The sequence below is a fragment of the Salvelinus alpinus genome, chromosome 8 (assembly GCF_045679555.1).
Source record: "Salvelinus alpinus chromosome 8, SLU_Salpinus.1, whole genome shotgun sequence".
In the NCBI taxonomy this organism is placed as follows: domain Eukaryota; kingdom Metazoa; phylum Chordata; class Actinopteri; order Salmoniformes; family Salmonidae; genus Salvelinus; species Salvelinus alpinus.
The window spans coordinates 42,299,689-42,319,767 of NC_092093.1; the positions used below are offsets into that span (position 1 = coordinate 42,299,689).

The 20,079-nt window shown below is 42.4% G+C and overlaps 1 protein-coding gene across 1 annotated transcript; it reads right to left on the reverse strand.

Moving 5' to 3' along the window:
* Positions 1-894: 894 nt before the first annotated feature.
* Positions 895-20,045, reverse strand: LOC139583150 (translocating chain-associated membrane protein 2-like). Its single transcript, XM_071413946.1, has 11 exons — positions 19,822-20,045; positions 17,422-17,485; positions 17,015-17,124; positions 15,619-15,735; positions 15,468-15,526; positions 14,971-15,055; positions 7,749-7,819; positions 4,836-4,940; positions 2,457-2,600; positions 2,101-2,258; positions 895-1,909 (listed from the first exon to the last, which is right to left on the reverse strand). The coding sequence occupies exons 1-11, from the start codon at positions 19,939-19,941 to the stop codon at positions 1,833-1,835; spliced, it is 1,110 nt and encodes a 369-aa protein (XP_071270047.1). The 5' UTR covers positions 19,942-20,045; the 3' UTR covers positions 895-1,832.
* Between the last annotated feature and the right edge of the window lie 34 nt (positions 20,046-20,079).

Consider the following 20,079-nt stretch of genomic DNA (forward strand, 5'->3'; position numbering starts at 1 on the left):
CATTTCAGCCCATTTGGAACCTTCTTCCAACCATAAACAGAGAACAGTGATATTCTTCTGTAAACCCTCAATTCATAAGTATCTCATCTAAGATTTTTACCCATAGTACAACCACCCACATTGGTAGCCCACTCTTATGACCCTTTGTCTTTGTCTCTCTTCCTCAGTTGTCAGATACCGCTTTGTGCTGACCACTACATGCTAAAGTACCTGGAGTCCATCTCAGACCAGATCCCCTCTCACACCATGACCTCCCTGAGGCAGAGGCTCGGCCTATGGATGGCTGACCAGGGAGCGGAGACCCACGCTGGCCCTCCCTCAGTCAGGTAAGGGCCTACATTTCAACAGCTGTTGCCAGGGTGACACATTAACCTGGATTACTTGATTTGGGATTATTTTGTCAGATGTGTGGGTGCATGCATATAAACCAGACCCCTCCAACAGTATACTCATTCCTCTCCCTTCTTTCTTCAGATGACATCAGAGTGGAACCCTCTTCTTGATGTCATGAAACATACACATTTTCTCCCTAACAGAACATCCTTACTCCCTTCCCTCAGACTGTGAACCAAGGTAAGTACGCCCTTGTTGCTTTTGACAAAGTAATTTCTGAAAATTATTTATTTCATGTGGTTAGTGATTCATTAAGGCAAAATAATATATATTGTCCCTCACCTGTCCAGCTCCCCCCTCAGACCTCCTCCTATGAGCTATCAGATAAATTGAGGAAGCAAGGGAGGAGGTTGCAAGGATTTGACAGCCATACAAAACAGATTTGCATCATGGTAATTGCAAATTATTTTTATATTTTAGTGTGTAGTGTACCACACATCAGTGTTATGGTTGAAAGATTAATTTAATGTAAAAAAAAAAGAACAGTTCAGACCACCACAATTGAGAAAAATGCATTATTTAATCAAGTAATTATAGATAATTCTTTAACAAAAATAATGGGAATGGCATGCGGTATTATCCAACATACATGGTCATCAGGATGGGCATGGTTTGTGTCGTGACCACAGCATGAGCACAACGCGGTCCGAGTAACACCGACCATGACCCAGAAGAAAGGGCCAAGGAGTAACCAGAGCCCCATGATTGGTCCAATATCAACCTTGTCCCACCCATTCTACACACTACCCATCACTGACTGGGTAGCATCAAAGCCAGCACATTTGGATGTCCCTCTAGGGCCAACATAGTATCAGCACCACATTACCAGGGTCGTATTTATTAGGGCACGAAACATTAAAACATTTATCAACGGAAAATGAAAACGTGCGTTTCTTATTGGACAAGTCCAGATAGTGCCTCAATGTTTCAATCCATTTTGTGCCTAATGAATACGACCAATGCTAAAAACAAAAAGTGAAGCCTGCTCATTCAACAGCGACAACAGAGCTCAAAATCAGCTGCGGTGACATTTCGACAAACACTACACCAATACAGTACTTAACGCATGAGGCATCACATTCAATATGACACATACAGTGTGCCAAACAAACAACATATTCATCGTTCTGTATACAAAGGGAGCTCCAAAAACAGAGTGGCCATAGCAGGCGGTGTGGGTGTATAAAAAAAAAACAATACTGATAGTAGAGAGAGTAAATGTCTGTTCAGGGCTCAAGGGGGGGGTTTGGTTTTTGGATTTTCATCCAGCATTTTTAAAGCCGTGTTGTGTCCATAGCGACAGACCCAGGCCCCGTGTCACCTCCGGAACACGCAAAACAGGAAGAGGATGAACCGTGTGGGACCAGTTTCCTGTTCCTCTGATTGATAAGCCATATAAATCAGGGCCACTGTTAGGGCAGCCATTCCGGGTAGAGCCATTAGGGGGCCTTGATCTTCTTGGGCCGAGGAGAGGCTCCATTCTCGGCTTTGATCACGCCATTTTCATGGTGGCCAACTGTAAGAGGGAGGGAGGAGAGGAGGGCATACACACATGAACAAATAGTAATCAACGTGTTATAGAATGGCTTCAACTCTTACCATTGACTATCTTCTAACTTGAAAACTCTTGTTATAAATCAACCTACTGATCTAGAACAATGACATAAGAGGTGCGATAAACCCATCCTAAAGTGCGTGTCCACTCACGGGAGTCTCTCTTAAGAGGTCGGGGGGTTTGCTTGGCAGCGGCCCTCTTCCTAGAGGCTTGTTCGTGTCTGAACTCTCGCCACCGCCTCAGCTGGTAACGGATAAACTTCCACAGGAGCCAGGACTGGGTCAGACACACCAGCAACAGCACAGTCATCCTATACAGACGGATGATGGAGAGAGTGGTGTGTGCGTGTGTGTGAGAGAGGGAGGGAGAGACATATTATTAGTGTGCACACACGTGTGTGTGTGTGTGTGTGTGTGTGTGTGTGTGTGTGTGTGTGTGTGTGTGGAGCAGTTTGTGTACATTAGACATAGAAGTACGCTGTTCAAGACACCCATCAAAAATCTCTTACCGTATCAGCACAGTGTTAAAGTTGCCCAAGTCCCAGTCCAGTCCCTGGTTTTCAGCGCGGGCCAACCCAAAGCCCACAGCCAGGAACATAAGGGTAAGGGTCACCATCCGCGTGAACACAAAGCACACCGCCCACACGTCAAACCTGGACACACACCGAACACATCAGTACATGACATAAACGGATTGTGATTATGCTAGGATTGATTGCATATGGCATGCAGTGCCATTAAAGGTAGAGTCAGCAATAAGAAGTCATTATACACGTCAGGGAGATTTACAGCATTTTTAGAAAACAACAAAATTGAGATTTGCCAAGAATGTAGATATTGGGAAGAGCCAATAGTGAGAGTCTTGGCAGGTTGTATTTCAGGAAGTCACCCCACTGTGTCTGGTTATGTCACATTGCATAGTTTACCTTTAATGAAGTGCTGTTTATACAGTTGATGTAGAAAGTTTACATCCACTTAGGTTGGAGTCATTAAAACTTGTTTTTCAACCACTCCACAAATGTCAAAACTATAGTTTTGGCAAGTCGGTTAGGACATCTACTTTGTGCATGACATAAGTCATTTTTCCAACAACTGTTTACAAACAGATTATTTCACTTATAATTCACTGTGTATCACAATTCCAGTGGGTCAGAAGTTTACATACACTAAGTTGACTGTGCCTTTAAACAGCTTGGAAAATTCCGTCATGGCTTTAGAAGATTCAGATAGGCTAATTGACATAATTTGAGTCAATTGGAGGTGTACCTGTGGATGTATTTCAAGGCCTACCTTCAAACTTAGTGCCTCTTTGCTTGACATCATGGGGAAATCTAAATAAGCCAAAACCCCAGGAAAAATATTGTAGACCTCCAGAAGTCTGGTTCATCTTTGAGAGCAATTTCCAAACGCCTGAAGGTACCATGTTCATCTGTACAAACAATAGTACGCAAGTTTAAACACCATGGGACCACACAGCCATCATACCGCTCAGGAACGAGTTGTGTTCTGTCTCCTAGAGATGACCGTACTTTGGTGCGAAAAGTGCAAATCAATCCCAGAACAGCAGCAAAAGACCTTGTGAAAATGCTGGAGGAAACAGGTACAAAAGTATCTATATCCACAGTAAAACAAGTCCTATATCGACATAACCTGAAAGGCTGCTCAGCAAGGAAGAAGCCACTGCTCCAAAACCGCCATAAAAAAGCCAGACTATGGTTTGCAACTGCACATGGAGAAAAAGATTGTACTTTTTGGAGAAATGTCCTCTGGTCTGATGAAACAAAAATAGAACTGTTTGACCATAATGACCATCGCTATGTTTGGAGCAAAAAGGGGGAGGCTTGCAAGCCGAAGAACACCATTCCAACCATGAAGCACGGGGGTGGCAGCATCATGTGGTGGGGGGTGCTCTGCTGCAAGAGGGACTGGTGCACTTCACAAAATAGATGGCTCATGAGGAAGGAGAATAATGTGGATATATTGAAGCAACATCAAGACATCAGACCATCACAAATGGGTCTTCCAAATGGACAATGACCCGAAGCTTACTTCCGAAGTTGTGGCAAAATGGCTTAAGGACAACAAAGTCAAGGTATTGGAGTGGCCATCACAAAGCCCTGACCTCAATCCTATAGAAAATTTGTTGGCAGAACTGAAAAAGTGTGTGAGAGCAAGGAGGCCTACAAACCTGACTCAGTTACACCAGCTCTTTCAGGAGGAATGGGCCAAAATTCACCAAACTTATTGTGGGAAGCTTGTGGAAGGCTACCCGAAACATTTGACCCAAGTTAAACAATTTAAAGGCAATGCTACCAAATACTAATTGATTGAATGTAAACTTCTGACCCACTGGGAATGTGATGAACAAAATAAAAGCTTAAATAAAATCACTCTACACTATTATTCTGACATTTCACATTCTTAAAATAAAGTGGTGATCCTAACTGACCTAAGACAGGGAATATTTACTCGGATTACATGTCAGGAATTGTGAAAAACTGAGTTGAAATGTATTTGGCTAAGGTGCATGTAAACTTCCGACTTCAACTGTATATCACATTCAAATATGAATAGCACTTCATTAAAAAGGTAGACCCCGCAACATGATATGTTGTTTTGCAGTTGGAAGTAAAAGTAAGTAGCCATAGGCTCCTGGGCGCTCTCCTGATTCTGTGACGTGAAGCAGCATGATGTACAAGTACACACTGGACAGGACGATAGTCAATCACAGGCCATTAGCCCAAATCCATCTGAGTGCCAAGTAGAGAGGCATCGGGCACCATTTATAGAGTCTTTGGTATGACTCAACCAGGGATCAACCCCCCCAACCTTCCAATCTCAGGAGGGACACTAAGCACAAGGACACCGAGTTGGAAGTATGAACTCACATCTTTTGGTGGCTCTCATCAGTGAAGTAGAACATCCTTGCGATGTGGAAGCCCATCTCAGACAGGTACTGGAGGCAGAGGAGCACCAGGCCCACACGACTCAAACTGAGGGAGGGGGAGAGAGGAGGGGGCGGTGAGGGAGAAGGACATGGTTATGCATGGGTTATGAAGTCCTTATGCAAGTACAAATTTGGAGTGAATATGAATTTGGCAACTCTCAGGTGCTCTTAAGGTATAGGTGATTATATATGCTAATGTAAAGTGCCATCAGAAAGTTCTCATACCCCTTGACTTATTCCACAATTTGTTGCATAACTGCCTGAATTCAAAACGGATTAAAAAAAATTTAAATCTTCACCTGTCGACACACAATACCTCATAATGACAAATTGAAAACACGCTTTGGAGACAATTTAGCAAATGTATTGAAAATTAAATACAAAAAAACCTATTCACACTCCTGGGTCAATACATGTTAGAATCACCTTTGGCATCAATTACAGCTGTGACACTTTCTGGGTAAGTCTCCAAGAGCTTCGCACACCTGGATTATACCATATTTGCACATTATTCTTAAAAAAAAAAGTATATTTAAGCTGTCAAGTTGATTGTTGATCCTTTCTAGACAGCCATTGTCAAGTCTTGACAAAGATTGTCTAGCTGATTTAAGTCAAAACTAACTAGGCCACTCAGGGACATTCAATGTCATCTTGGTAAGCAAGTCCATGTACAGGTTATGCATGTGCTATGAAGTCCAACTCCATTGTTAGTATTGTGAATTTCAAACACAGATTCAACCACAAAGACCAGGGAGGTTTTCAATGCCTTGCAAAGAAGGGCACCTATTGGTAGATGGGAAAAAAATTAAGCAGACATTGTAATATCCCTTTTGAGCATGGTGAAGTTATTAATTACACTTTGGATCAATACACCCAGTCACTACAAATATACAGGGATTTCATTCACAATGGTGACTTTGAAACAGTTAGAGTTTAATGGCTGTGATAGGAGAAAACTGAGGATGGATCAACAACATTGTAGTTACTCTGGTCTTTGTGGTTGAATCTGTGTTTGAAATTCACTGCTTGACTGAGGGAACTTAGAGATAATTGTATGTGTGGGGTACAGAGATGAGGTAGTCATTCAAAATGAATGTAAAACACATATTGCACACAGAGTGAGTCCATGCAACTTATGTGACTTGTTAAGCACATTTTTACTCATGAACTTATTTAGGCTCGCCATAACAAAGGGGTTGAATACTTATTGACTCAAGACACTACAGCTTTTCATTATTAATGAACTTGTAGAAATTGTGAAAAACATAATTCCACTTTGACATTATGGGGTATTGTATGTATGCCAGTGACACAAAACCTCAACGTAATCCACTTTAAATTCAGGCTCTAACAACAAAATGTGAAAAAAATGAAGGGGTGTGAATAAATTCTGAAGGCACTGTATGTGCTTATCTATGCTTTTGGGTGCTCATGCGATTTATATATGCATTTGTGCTAATATTAGGCACTTATATACGTGCTTCTATTTGGGATGTCACGTTTAAACGAAATTGGAATCGTTTAACGTTTTAAAAGAAACGCTAACCGAAAAACATTAAAATAATTAAAATCACAGGGCAGTTACCAAAAAACGAACAGGTCCCGATCATCATCAAGTGAAAAAGAAACGTTCAACAAATGCCTAACAACAATGCTGTAACGTTAGGAGATATTCAGCTTTCAAATGATTTGCTCAGCAAGTCATCCTCGTTAACAATGGAAAAAAATTGCAGCGTGAGACAAGGAAGTGACAGCAGCGAAGTCCTGTATGGCAATACTTTGAGAAGTTAAATAAGAAGGTTGTGAAATGCATACTTTGTGAGGTGGAATTGAGCTCCAGTTGCAGTACAGGTGCAATGCTGAAAGGGAGGCAAAGTGAGACCCAACCTGTTGCTGGCAGCAGTGCGATAAGGGATGGAATGAGAAATTTCACAGCACTGATTACATAAATGATTGCGGTTGATATGCAGCCATTGTCAATGGCATGTCTAGAACCAGACTACAAGATGTCATGTAGAAACTATTTTTATGAATGGCATAAAAATGGCAGTTTAAATGTTCTTAATGTTTATCAGATGGGGCCACAGTGTCTCCTGACCCCTCCTGTCTCAGCCTCCAGTATTTATGCTGCAGTAGTTTGTGTCGGGAGGCTAGGGTCAGTCTGTTATATCTGGAGTACTTCTCCTGTCTTATCCGGTGTCCTGTGTGAATTTAGGTATGCTCTCTCTAATTCGCTCTTTCGGAGGACCTGAGCCCTAGGACCATGCCTCAGGACTACTTGGCATGATGACTCCTTGCTGTCCCCAGTCCCCCTGGCCGTGCTGCTGCTCCAGTTTCAACTGTTCTGCCTGCGGCTATGGAACCCTGACCTGTTCACCGGACGTGCTACCTGTCCCAGACCTGCTGTTTTCAACTCTCTAGAGACAGCAGGAGCAGTAGAGATACTCTTAATGATCGGCTATGAAAAGCCAACTGACATTTACTCCTGAGGTGCTGACCTGTTGCACCCTCGACAACCACTGTGATTATTATTATTATTTGACCATGCTGGTCATTTATGAACATTTGAACATCTTGGCCATGTTCTGTTATAATCTCCACCCGGCACAGCCAGAAGAGGACTGGCCACCCCTCAGAGCCTGGTTCCTCTCTAGGTTTCTTCCTAGGTTTTGGCCTTTCTAGGGCGTTTTTCCTAGCCACCGTGCTTCTACACCTGCATTACTTGCTGTTTGGGGTTTTAGGCTGGGTTTCTGTACAGCACTTTTGAGATATCAGCTGATGTAAGAAGGGTTATATAAATAGATTTGATTTGATCATTTGTCACATCCCAACTGTAGCTTCTACATGTACTTACTTGAGCAGGTATGCTGCAGAGACGTGCAGCAGGTAGAGACAGATGTACTGCAGCTGGCGAGGGATCTCTTCCTGAGGACAACAACACAGAGCAGTCACATCAGGAGTGGGTTCCCAACCTTTTCTGAACCATGGCACAACTTGATGGGATTAAAAATTCTGTATTTAGTGGTAAACATGAGTGGTAATGGCCAGGGGTTGGAACCGATTCAGGGAACAGAACATAACAAACATGTCATGAAACAGATTCAGAACAGTGAAGGAAAGTGATCTACACAGTACCAGAACAGAATCGTTACTTTAAAAACAGGGGAATCAGTTAATAACGTTATTTTACGTTCCGGATATATATTTTTCCAGTCCCACCAAAAAAACACAACAAAGTGCCTATGATCTGAAAAGGCAGTCAATCGATCAATAATACTTTTAGCAAAAATATTTATTTTCAATTTACAATCTATAGAAACAATGAGAATGGATTCAGAGCTTTAGTGAAACATCACAGCTGAAAAATATATGGCAAATAGAAATCCATTTATGGATGGTGTAAAGAGATAGATGGGAGGGGTTGAATGGAGCTGAAGGTTGGGATTAATAACAACAAGATAACAAATGTAAAACATATTATGCCTGTAAAACATATTTAGCTTAGGAACTGTTTTGAAAGAGTACAGTTTGAAAGATATGGAAAATAGAAATCCTACTGGATGGGCATCATAAATATATGGGAGGTTGAGGAAGGACGAGTTAAAAACAAACAAAACTATTGTAAAATAAACTGTCCATAAAATGTATATAGTATGTATAAGCTGGAAATAGTGTGTTGTTGTTCACTAGTTTGCTCCAATAGGGGGAGGGGTGGTAGGGTAATAAAGAAAATAAACTCAGGGAAAAAGATACGTCCTCTCACGGTCAACTGCGTTTATTTTCAGCAAACTTAACATGTGCAAATATTTGTATGAACATAACAAGATTCAACAACAGACAAACTGAACAAGTTCCACAGACATGTGACTAACAGAAATGGAATAATGTGTCCCTAAACAAATGGGGGGGATCAAAATAAAAAGTAACAGTCAGGATCTGGTGTGGCCACCAGCTGCATTAAGTACTGCAGTGCATCTCCTCCTCATGGACTGCACCAGATTTGCCAGTTCTTGCTGTGAGATGTTACCCCACTCTTCCACCAAGGCACCTGCAAGTTCCCGGACATTTCTGGGGGGGAAACGGCCCTAGCCCTCACCCTCCAATCCAACAGGTCCCAGACATGCTCAATGGGATTGAGATTCGGGCTCTTCGCTGGTCATGGCAGAACACTGACATTCCAGTTTTGCAGGAAATCACGCACAGAACGAGCAGTATGGCTGGTGGCATTGTCATGCTGGAGGGTCATGTCAGGATGAGCCTGCAGGAAGGGTACCACATGAGGGAGGAAGATGTCTTCCCTGTAACGCACAGCGTTGAGATTGCCTGCAATGACAAGCTCAGTCCGATGATACTGTGACACACCGCCCCAGACCATGACGGACCCTCCACCTCCAAATCGATCCCGCTCCAGAGTACAGGCCTTGGTGTAACGCTCATTTCTTCGACGATAAACGCGAATCCAACAGTCACCCCTGGTGAGACAAAACCGCGACTCGTCAGTGAAGACCACTTTTTGCCAGTCGTGTCTGGTCCAGTGACGGTGGATTTGTGCCCATAGGCGACGTTGTTGCCGGTGATGTCTGGTGAGGACTAGCTTTACAACAGGCCTACAAGCCCTCAGTCCAGCCTCTCTCAGCCTATTGCAGACAGTCTAAGCACTGACGGAGGGATTGTACGCACAATCCTGATGTAACTGGGGCACTTGTTGCCATCCTGTACCTGTCCTGCAGGTGTGATATTCAGATGTACCCTTCCTGAGCAGGTGTTGTTACACATGGTCTAACACTGCGAGGACGATCAGCTGTCCGTCCTGTCTCCCTGTAGCGCTGTCTTAGGCGTCTCACAGTATGGACATTGCAATTTATTTGGCCACATCTGCAGTCCTCATGCCTCCTTGCAGCATGCCTAAGGCATGTTCACACAGATGAGCAGGGAACCTGGGCATCTTTCTTTTGGTGTTTTTCAGTCAGTAGAAAGGCCTCTTTAGTGTCCTAAGTTTTCATAACTGTGACCTTAATTGCCTACCGCCTGTAAGCTGTTAGTGTCTTAACGACCGTTCCACGGGTGCATGTTCATTAATTGTTTATGGTTCATTGAACAAGCATGGGAAACAGTGTTTAAACCCTTTACAATGAAGATCTGTGAAGTTATTTGGATTTTTACAAATTATCTTTGAAAGACAGGGTCCTGAAAAAGTGACATTTATTTTTTTGCTGAGTTTATATTTGTATTCCAGTGTTTGCCTGCCAGCTGAAAAATTTTGCCAGTGTGTGTGTAGGCCCTTCCCCCTCCAAAGCATAGTCTAGGAGCCTACTGACGTTACAAGCTTGATTCAGAAATTTTATATTAAAGAATGGATTAACCTTTTCAATACTAGTTAAGAGTACTATAGTTATCACGTTTAACATTGGATTTATTAACTACATGTTTTTATTTAAATTCTGGTGCCGCTCTGCACAAGCTTGTCAACTAGTTAGCTAGCTGTTCCAACGTAAAGCCAACTTTCTAAAGTTCAAAGACATTGAGATAATCCATATCATAAGATGCCCAGCGCTCGCTCGCCTGCATTCTGTCAACCAGCTTGACCTGGAATGCTTTTCCAACAGTTTTGAAGGAGTTTCCACATATGTTGAGCACTTGTTGGCTGCTTTTCCTTCATTCTGCGGTCCAACTCATCCCAAACCATCTCAATTTGGCTGAGGTCAGGTGATTGTGGATGCCAGGTCATCTGATGCAGCACTCCATCACTCTCATTCTTGGTAAAATAGGCCTTACACAGTCTGGAGATGTGTTGGGTCATTGCCCTGTTGTTAAAACACATGATAGTCACACTAAGCCCAAACCAGATGGGATGGCGTATCGCTGCAGAATGCTGTGTTAGCCATGCTGGTTAAGTGTGACTTGAATTCTAAATAAATCACAGACCGTGTCACCAGCAAAGCACAGCAACACCATCACACCTCCTCCTCCACGGTGGGAACTACACATGCGGAGATCTGTTCACCTACTCTGCATCTCACAAAGACACAGTGGTTGGAATCAGAAGTCTCACATTTGGACTCATCAGACCAAAAGGACAGATTTCCACCGATCTAATGTCCATTGCTCGTGTTTCTTGGCCCAAGCAAGTCTCTTCTTTTAGTAGTGGTTTCTTTGCAGCAATTCGACCACAAAGGCCTGATTCACGCAGTCTCCTCCGAACAGTTGATGTTGAGATGTGTCTGTTACTTGAACTCTGAAGCATTTATTTGGGCTGCAATTTCTGAGGCTGGTAACTCAGAGATAACTTTGGGTCTTCCTTTCCTGTGGCGGTCCTCACGAGAGCCAGTTTCATCATAGCTTTTGATGGTTTTTGTGACTGTTCTTGTCATAATATGGACTCATGAAGCTGGTTGAGAGAATGCCAAGAGTGTGCAAAGCTGTCAAGGAAAAGGGTGGCTACTTTTTAGATTTGAGATTCTTCAATATTTAGACGTATTTAACACTTTTTTGGTTACTACATGATTCCATATTTGTTATTTCATAGTTTTGATGTCTTCACTATTATTCTACAATGTAGAAAATAGTAAAATAAAGAAAAACCCTTGAATTAGTAGGTGTGTCCAAACTTTCGACTGGTACTGTATATAGGGGATACAACCAACCCAGCTCTGCAGAAATTGCTGCAGAGACAGAATCATTAGATCATTTGTTTTGTTAGGAATGGTTGAAGAATTGCAACATTTACCTGGAGATAACTCTGCAAATAGCACTGCTGGGTGATTTGAAAATTCATAAAATCAAGATCAATCCTATAATACTCTTGGCAAAAATGTTTGTCTTTAATTTACAATCTTTAGAAACTATGAGAATAGAAAGGTTCGGAAATGATTCAGACCTCTTCCCCTTTTCACATTTTGTTAAGTTACAGCCTTATTCTCAAATGGACCAAATCAAAAAAAGGCCTCAATCTACACACAATAACCAAGAAATTACGAAGTGAACAGTTTTTATTTTTTATCAAATCGATTACAAATAAACTGAAATAAGTATTCAGACCCTTTGTTATGAGACTAGAAATTGAGCTCAGATGCATCCTGTTTCCATTGATCATCCCCTTGAGATGTTTCTACAACTTGATTGGAGTCCACCTGTGGTAAATTCAATTGATTGGACATGATTTAGAAAGGAACACACCTGTCTATATAAGGTTCCACAGTTGACAGTGCATGTCAGAGCAAAAACCAAGCCATGAGGTCCATAGAGCTCAGAGACAGGATTGTGTCGAGGCACAGATCTGAAGAAGGGTACCAAAAAAAAAAATTCAGCATTGAAGGTCCCCAAGAACACAGTGGCTTCCATCATTCTTAAATGGAAGAAGTTTGGAACCACCTAGAGCTGGCCTCCCGGCCAAACTAAGCAATCGGGGGAGAAGGGCCTTGGTCAGGGAGGTGACCAAGAACCTGATGGTCAGTGACAGAGAACCAGAGATCTTCTGTGGAGATGGGAGAACCTTCCAGAAGGGCAACACTCCACCAATCAGGCCTTTTTGGTAGAGTGGCCAGATGGAATCCACTCTTCAATTAAAGGCACATGACAGCCTGCTTGGAGTTTGCCAAACGCCACCTAAAGGACTCTCACACTATGAGAAACAAGATTCTGTGGTCTGATGCAACCAAGATTGAACTCTTTGGCCTGAATGCCAAGCGTCACATCTGGAAGAAGCCTGGAACCAGAAACCTGGCATCATGCTGTGGGGATGTTTTCCAGCAGCAGGGACTGCGAGACTAGTCAGGATCGAGGGAAAGATGAACGTAGCAAAGTACAGAGATCCTTGATGAAAACCTGCTCCAGAGCGCTCAGGACCTCAGACTGGGTTCACCTTCCAACAGGACAACGACCCTAACCACACAGCCAAGAATGCAGGATTGGCTTCGGGACAAGTCTCTGAATGTCCTTGAGTGGCCCAGCCATAGCCCGGATTTGAACCCGATCAAACATCTCTGGAGAGACCTGAAAATAGCTGTGCAGCGACGCTCCCATCCAACCTGACAAAGCTTGAGAGGATCTGCAGAGAAGAATAGAAGAAACTCCCCAAATACAGCTGTGCCAAGCTTGTAGCATCATACCCAAGAAGACTCAAAGCTGTAATCGCTGCCAAAGGTGCTTCAACAAAATACTGAGTAAAGGGTCTGAATACTTGTCATTGTGATAGTTTTTTTGTTTGTTGCTAAAATGTCTAAAAACCTGTTTTTGCTTTATCATTATGGGATATTGTGTAGATTAATGAGGGAAATAAACAACAATCCATTTTTAAATAAGGCTGTAACGTCACAAAATGTGGAAAAACTAAAGGGGTCTGAATACTTTCCAAATGCACTGTAGATGGGAGGGGTTGAGGGGAGCTGAAGACTAAAAATAAACTAAATCTAACTATTGTGTGTATGCATGTATAAACTGGAAGTAGACGATTAAGTGTTGTTGTCCATTAGTTTACTCAAATTATGGGAGAGGTGGTAGGGTAAGGGGAAATATATTTTTTAAATACACATATTTAGGGCTCCCGAGTAGCGTAGCGGTCTAAGGCACTGCATCTCAGTGCTAGAGGTGTCACTACAGACCCTGGTTCGATTCCAGGCTGTATCACAACCGGACGTGTTTGGGAGTCCCCTTGGCCCAGCATCGTCCGGGTTAGGGATTGGCCGGGGTAGGCCATCATTGTAAATAATATTTTTTTCTTAATTGACTTGCCTATTTGAAAAAATGTTAAATAAAAAATGTTATTTTTTGGTGGGGTTCTGGTTCTCTGTCAACGGGAATGTTAATGTTCAGAATGAGGTTATGTGGGTGTAAACTAATGTTGTATTAAGAGGATAGTTCACTCAAAATGACACATTCACATATTTGTTGCCTTACCTTGAAAGCAAAGCAGTCTATGGACAAGGAGATGAATTGCAACTTTCAAGGTGAGGAAGTAATATGCTTTTTTCACCGAAATCACATTTGAGAAAAAAAGAAACCTGCACACTGCTCTTGATAGTGTCACTGCTCTTTAATAAGCCTTATGTATCGGCCTCATGGACTTCGTCAGAGCTTTTGTGAGTTAAATTCTTTTTTAGCACCCTTATGTAGACCTAGACCCACCCACATCCGTTCCACGCATCGAATGGAGTCGGAGTTGAGGGAAAACAAATAATTGTTACCAAATATAACAATGTGCATTTCATAAATATTTAAATAAAGTGTGTACATAAATCGTATTAAACACGTCTGTAAAACCACAATGAGGACATCGACCTACCAAGCAAGTTTTCATAAATCATTGGGTACAGCGCAAGAAAAACGTCAAAGTAATCTGAAATGGGGGCATAATTCATGGGCATTTCATCATTAAGACCTCTAGGAAATACTGCCTGAAGTGTGAAAATCAAAAAACATTATCTTTTAGTCAAGAGTATTATATATCTTAACTTTTTCTATGCCACAAAATCTAAAAAAAAAGGTAGAAATGTAATGTTTTAGGTCATTTAAATATATTGTGACTGGATAATCCCTGTCATTAATCCTTATTTAACATTTATGTTCACAAATTCTCTTTTTGATAGAACGAGAGGTTTTACCTACATAACACAGCCCACATGGACATTTAATTATGTAGATAACATGGGTGGTGGAGCACGTAATAATGTAATTTATTTGGAACCGTTTTCCTGTATGTGGGTGGCAGAAATATTCACACATCATCATCATATCATTACACTGTGCGCAACCCCTGCATCTATAAGAGGGCGTAAAAGAGCCTGGCTGATTTTCTTTTGTGGCTGGCAGTTGGCATGGACCAATTAACGCGTAAATTGCAACCTCTCCTATAAACAACAAGTGGTGGATTCTTAAATTCAGCTGGCAAAGCTGGATCAGCGAAAAAGATAGCGCAGATTCCTCTTGAATGGTGAAAAAGCCTTTGACATTTGGGTGGAAAATGCTTTTTTATGAGGAATATGATGTGACAGAATTCCTTATTCAGACTAAAGGAAGATTTCATTCATTCATTTTCACACCAATATCACTCCTCCGTTTCTCACAGCTTCAGCACTGACCTTGCGTACTTTCTGGAAGTAGAGCTCAGGAAGGGCGTGAAGCCAGTAGGCCAGCTGAGTGAGGTAGAAGAACTTCACCTGAAACCTGCAGCACACACACACACACACACACACACACAGAGGTTGTTTAAGGATATGGTGCAGAGCAGGGTTCTCCTGGCAACTTTGGTCCTGGAGAGCTATTGGGTGTGCAGGCTTTTGTTCCAGCCCTGCAGTAACATACCCGGTTCAGCGTAGAGAAGGGTTGTTTAACCCATCATGAGAGGCCTACTAATAGTTACACCTGAGAAGAATACAATCTTACATTTTTACTGTACAATAAGATAAACTAAGTTACATTACCATTTTGCTAATGGTTATGGTTATCACAAGATATCTTGTTCGTGTCTGCGCCCTAAAGATCCTGGTCAAGAGTAGTGCACTACACAGGGAATAAGGTGCCACTTGAGACGCAGACAGGAACAAGATACCCCTGTAATAGTGCCGAGTCATCATACCTCAGATGGACATGTGGGTAGTTCTCCCAAAGGCTGCTAGGGTGAAACAGGTATCCTTCCTGAAAAGGGAAAAGGGGAGACTTCAGTGGAAATCTTCATGTTGATTTGACTTTCCACGACACTTTGGTGTGTGTGTGTGTGTGTGTCTTACTGTTATGAGTATGTAGAGACTCCACACGCTAGACACCAGGTGAAACACACACAGCTGGCCTGACTCATTAAACTTGGTGTTCTTGCTTTTCGAGAGATGGAGACGCCTATTCACTTTCTAAAAACAGAACCAAAAAAAGCATGTGATTAAAAACAGGTTGCAGATATCGTGGGAGACAGGTCGTGTCAAAATGGGTTTCATTTCCTGGTTCCATAGAAACATTGTCATTGTGATACACAAGAAAGTGTACAGAAGAAAAAAAAACTATGACAACAAAAGATGCAAAGTGCCCTCTTTAACCACTCTGACGCACTTTGAGCAGAGACGTACCGTACAAGTGTTACCCCAGGGGTGTCAGGGGGACACAGTCGGCCTTCAACGAGCTCCGGAGGGCCGCATTGAAACGTGTTATATTTCCTCGCTGTCAAAGTTGGCAAAAAAACATCCTCTATCCATATTTTGGGAAAAAAATGTATGCTCCCTGATTGTCTTACTTTCATTTCGGTGATTATTAGCGAGCTGAACAGTCAAGAAACTGTATGAATGTAGGTCCATTCTTTCGACAGAGTTTCGATTTGGATTTATTCATTTTAAAGTATTTTGAGTTTGTTTCCCCCACCCCCAAAATAAAAAAAAATGTCTTAAACCAAAGGTTTGACACCCGTGTTAAAACATTGTAAAACAGTTGATGATAGAGCTAGAGTGTGAAATAATATTACAATCCTTTTCCTGTTAGCCAGGGTCCCAGATCTTTTTGTACAGTCTTGCCAACTCTTATGGTCACTTTAATGCTAAACATAGGAGTTGGCAAGGCAGCACAAACAGATCTAGCACCAGGGCCCCTATCCACAAAGCGTCTCAGAGTAAGAGTGCCGATCTAGCATAGATCATATTGAATAAGATTGTATGGACAGATCCTCAGTCAGCACTCCTACTCTGAAACACTTTGTGAATATGGCCCCAGACTACATCCCTGTGTTCTGGAGGTTTTGTATAGGAGAGGAGACAAAGACAACCCCATTTGACCTTGTGACCTCATAATGAGTCTGTGTGCAAGTAGGCCCAACAACCGTAATCTAAGGTCAGTTTTGTATTTCCAATTGAAATGGTTCATGCTACATTTGGCTGATCCTATCTCTGTGCATACAAGGGCAACTTCTACTCAGACCAGTCAGTCTCCATTGTTCCAGAGTTTAATCACCATTTTACCCATCAGTGTTCCCCTATCTACCATTGTATCGACAAGGCGGGCCACCCCACCTAGCCCCATGCCTCCAGTCTACAACATTTTGGCATCTATTGGTTTTAATTGGCAGACAGTTAAGATGCCAGAGTTTCTGGATGTTGCATTTAGAACACAAATACCCACAATGCAGTGAGGCTTGGTATTACTCACATCCAGGACGTACTCCTGCACCACAGCGTGGAGGATGATGGTGATGAAGAAATAGAAGAGGATGGTGGCCCAGTCCCGCCAGCCATACTGGTACAACGTCACCTCTCCCTCTGGACAGACAGACAGTGGAAGGCAGGTAGGCATAATGAGTGACAAAGGACAAACTCAAAGTACACACAAAGTAGGCTACAGCGAGGAATGCACCGATGACGACAGGTATGACAGAAACGGCAGATAAGCCTACTCTGATAAACAGGCTATGGCTGTATCCCAAATGGCAACCTATTCCCTACATAGTGCACTACTTTTGACCAGATCCCAATGGGCCCTGGTCAAAGTAGTGTACTATATAGGGTAATAGACTCATAGCTGATGTGGTAGTGTTGAATGGGGGTTGTGGCACAAACCTGGTGACTGGGTGCTGATGTTGTACTGGGGTTGAATAAACAGTATTGCAGTTTTTGCTGTTGCCTAGAGAAGAGAAGCATAACCACATTTAGGTTAGATATATGCTGAGATTAGATATCTAACGTTTTATGAAACTGCCAAGTGGCTTGCCTATGAATGACTTTCTTGTTTATGAAAGCAAGTAGACGGGCAAATATGGAGTGGATAAAGTTCTGGTAATGGACATTTGTGTGCATATGGCAGTCTTTTTACAGACTGTTTCCGTATAGCGTCATGTGGTGACGATTGACACAATTGGCATGCTGACTGCAGGAATGTCCACCAGAGCTGTTGCATGAGAATTTTGTTCATTTCTCTACCATAAGCCACCTCCAACGTTGTTTTAGAGAATTTGGCAGTATGTCCAACCGGCCTCACAACTGCAGATCACGTGTAACCACGCCAGCCCAGGACCTCCACATTCCGGCTTCTTCACCTGCAGGATCATCTGAGACCAGCCACCCGGACAGCTGATGAAACTGAGGAGTATTTTTTTTGTCTGTAAGAAAGCGATTTTGTGGGGAAAAACTAATTCTGATTGGCTGGGACTAACTCCCAAGTGGGTGGGCCAATGCCCTCCCCTACCCACCCATGGCGGTGCCCCTGCTCAGTCATGTGAAATCCATAGATTAAGGCCTAATTAATTATTTTCAATTGAAGGATTTCCTTATATGAACTGTAACATCGTCAAAATTGTCGTATGTTGCCTTTATATTTTTGTTGAGTATAGTTAGCTTGTACTAGCTACCTAGCATGTCCTAGCTGGCTAGTGTGCATGTAGAGATCTAATGCTAGTGGGCAAGGCATGCAGAGATCTAATGCTAATGGGCGTGGTATTGTTACAATAACCCTCAATGGCAGAGGGCGCGGCGAGTAGTTACTGCAGTCCACAGATAGATATTATTGAAAAGGCAAACTTTCTCAAACACCTCACACTTTTGGGGGGTAATTTGACGATGTTCTTCTAAAGTGAATTCCGAGGGGGACGGTGCTGTATATATATATTTTAAAAAACGAGTCGTCTCGCCATGACGAAGGGATATGCCGTTTATTTTACGGTAAACTCGAGTGCACTTACAAGTTGCCAACATTCCACGCGCGCCAGGGTCACCTGGTGCCTTGTCAAAACTAAACCCCACCGAGTTCTAGTTTGCATGGGTCTATTCAGAGTGAACTGTTACCACAGTGACTTTCCGAGACGTGAAAGCTCAAGGAAACCCCCTCCATAGCCTATATGTAGCCTACACATGAAGGCCAATAGCTCGAAGGGGACTGAGAATACCGGATTGATACCTAAAAGTCACAGCAATGCAAATGACTTCGCCAAACGAACCGCAGACTAGGTTGTTTTTGACAGATTAGGCTACAGCAAGTGTTTCCCTACGTGTGAATTCATCAGCCGGCCTATGACGACCATTTTTTTGTCGAAGCATTCAATTATCTAACCAAGTCGAAAGGGTACAACGCTAATCTAACATTTGTAATTTAATTAAAATGACAGCTCGGGCGCAAATAGAGCACAATTCGTGTCACGGTCAGTGCACAGAAAAACAAACACGTCTACTCTTTCATTGCAACATAACCCGCTGCAGCAGCGCTCAAACATTGAGACGTGGCAGTTAACGCGATCAAATTGGTGCAACGGGCTTCCTTCGTCGAAAAGCTTTGTCAACGGAACCAAGGGGCACTGAAAATGTAACGTTATTCGTTTATGGTAATTAGTTGTGCCTTAAAAATTAACGTTTCCTTGATGTCAAACACACCGAACTAGTTTGTTAAAGTTTAACGTCAATGAAAAAGTGCCATACTCTTAAGTTTTCAATTCTTACCAAACACACACTTTAAATTGGTTAATCGTAGGCTATGCAAAAACTTCTACATTTAAGACTGAACGAGTCCCGTTATAGCTGACAAAATGAGCTACTTTAGATGAACTACTGTAGCCTAGAAACAGACCGATGTCGAGATGAAGGAAATTATAGGAAGTTGTGCTGTAAAAATGTACAGTCTTTCACTTCCACTTCATCGCTGTCAATTTGCACATAAACCGTGATCAAACGACGCAAAAGTGTGACTTTGTAACCCCGGGTAGCCAACGCTATTGCGTTGTAACAAAAACTGCAACATTGGATCTACCAACCACCGCCATATCTGCATAACATATTCAAATGATTAACAGTGTAGCCAACAGCGGTAGTAAAAGTTAGTTGCAACTGCTTTCACATAAAACAGATGAAAGATATTACATGACGTTCCAACTACATGCCATGGGAATATCTCATGGTTAAATCTGTTGCGGACCTGCCAACAAAAAACAGCTGAGGTAGACGAGGGAAAATTGGAATCAGAACTCATCTCACCTCAAACATCAATCCAATCAGAATGAAAATGACAAAACTAAAGACGATATCGGCATGATTCTGTATTAAGAATTCCTGGCTGAAGAAGGGATAACTCTTGTTTCTCCTCCGGAATGCCATTTCAGCAGAATGACTTTTTCCCGAGTTTTTACTTTATCCAACAAAAAAAAACTGACTGCGAAGTTCAGGAGTTAACTTTCCCCTTGCTTTGCGCATGTGCAAACTCTAAAAGGGGACGTTTAGAAAATTCCTCATTAA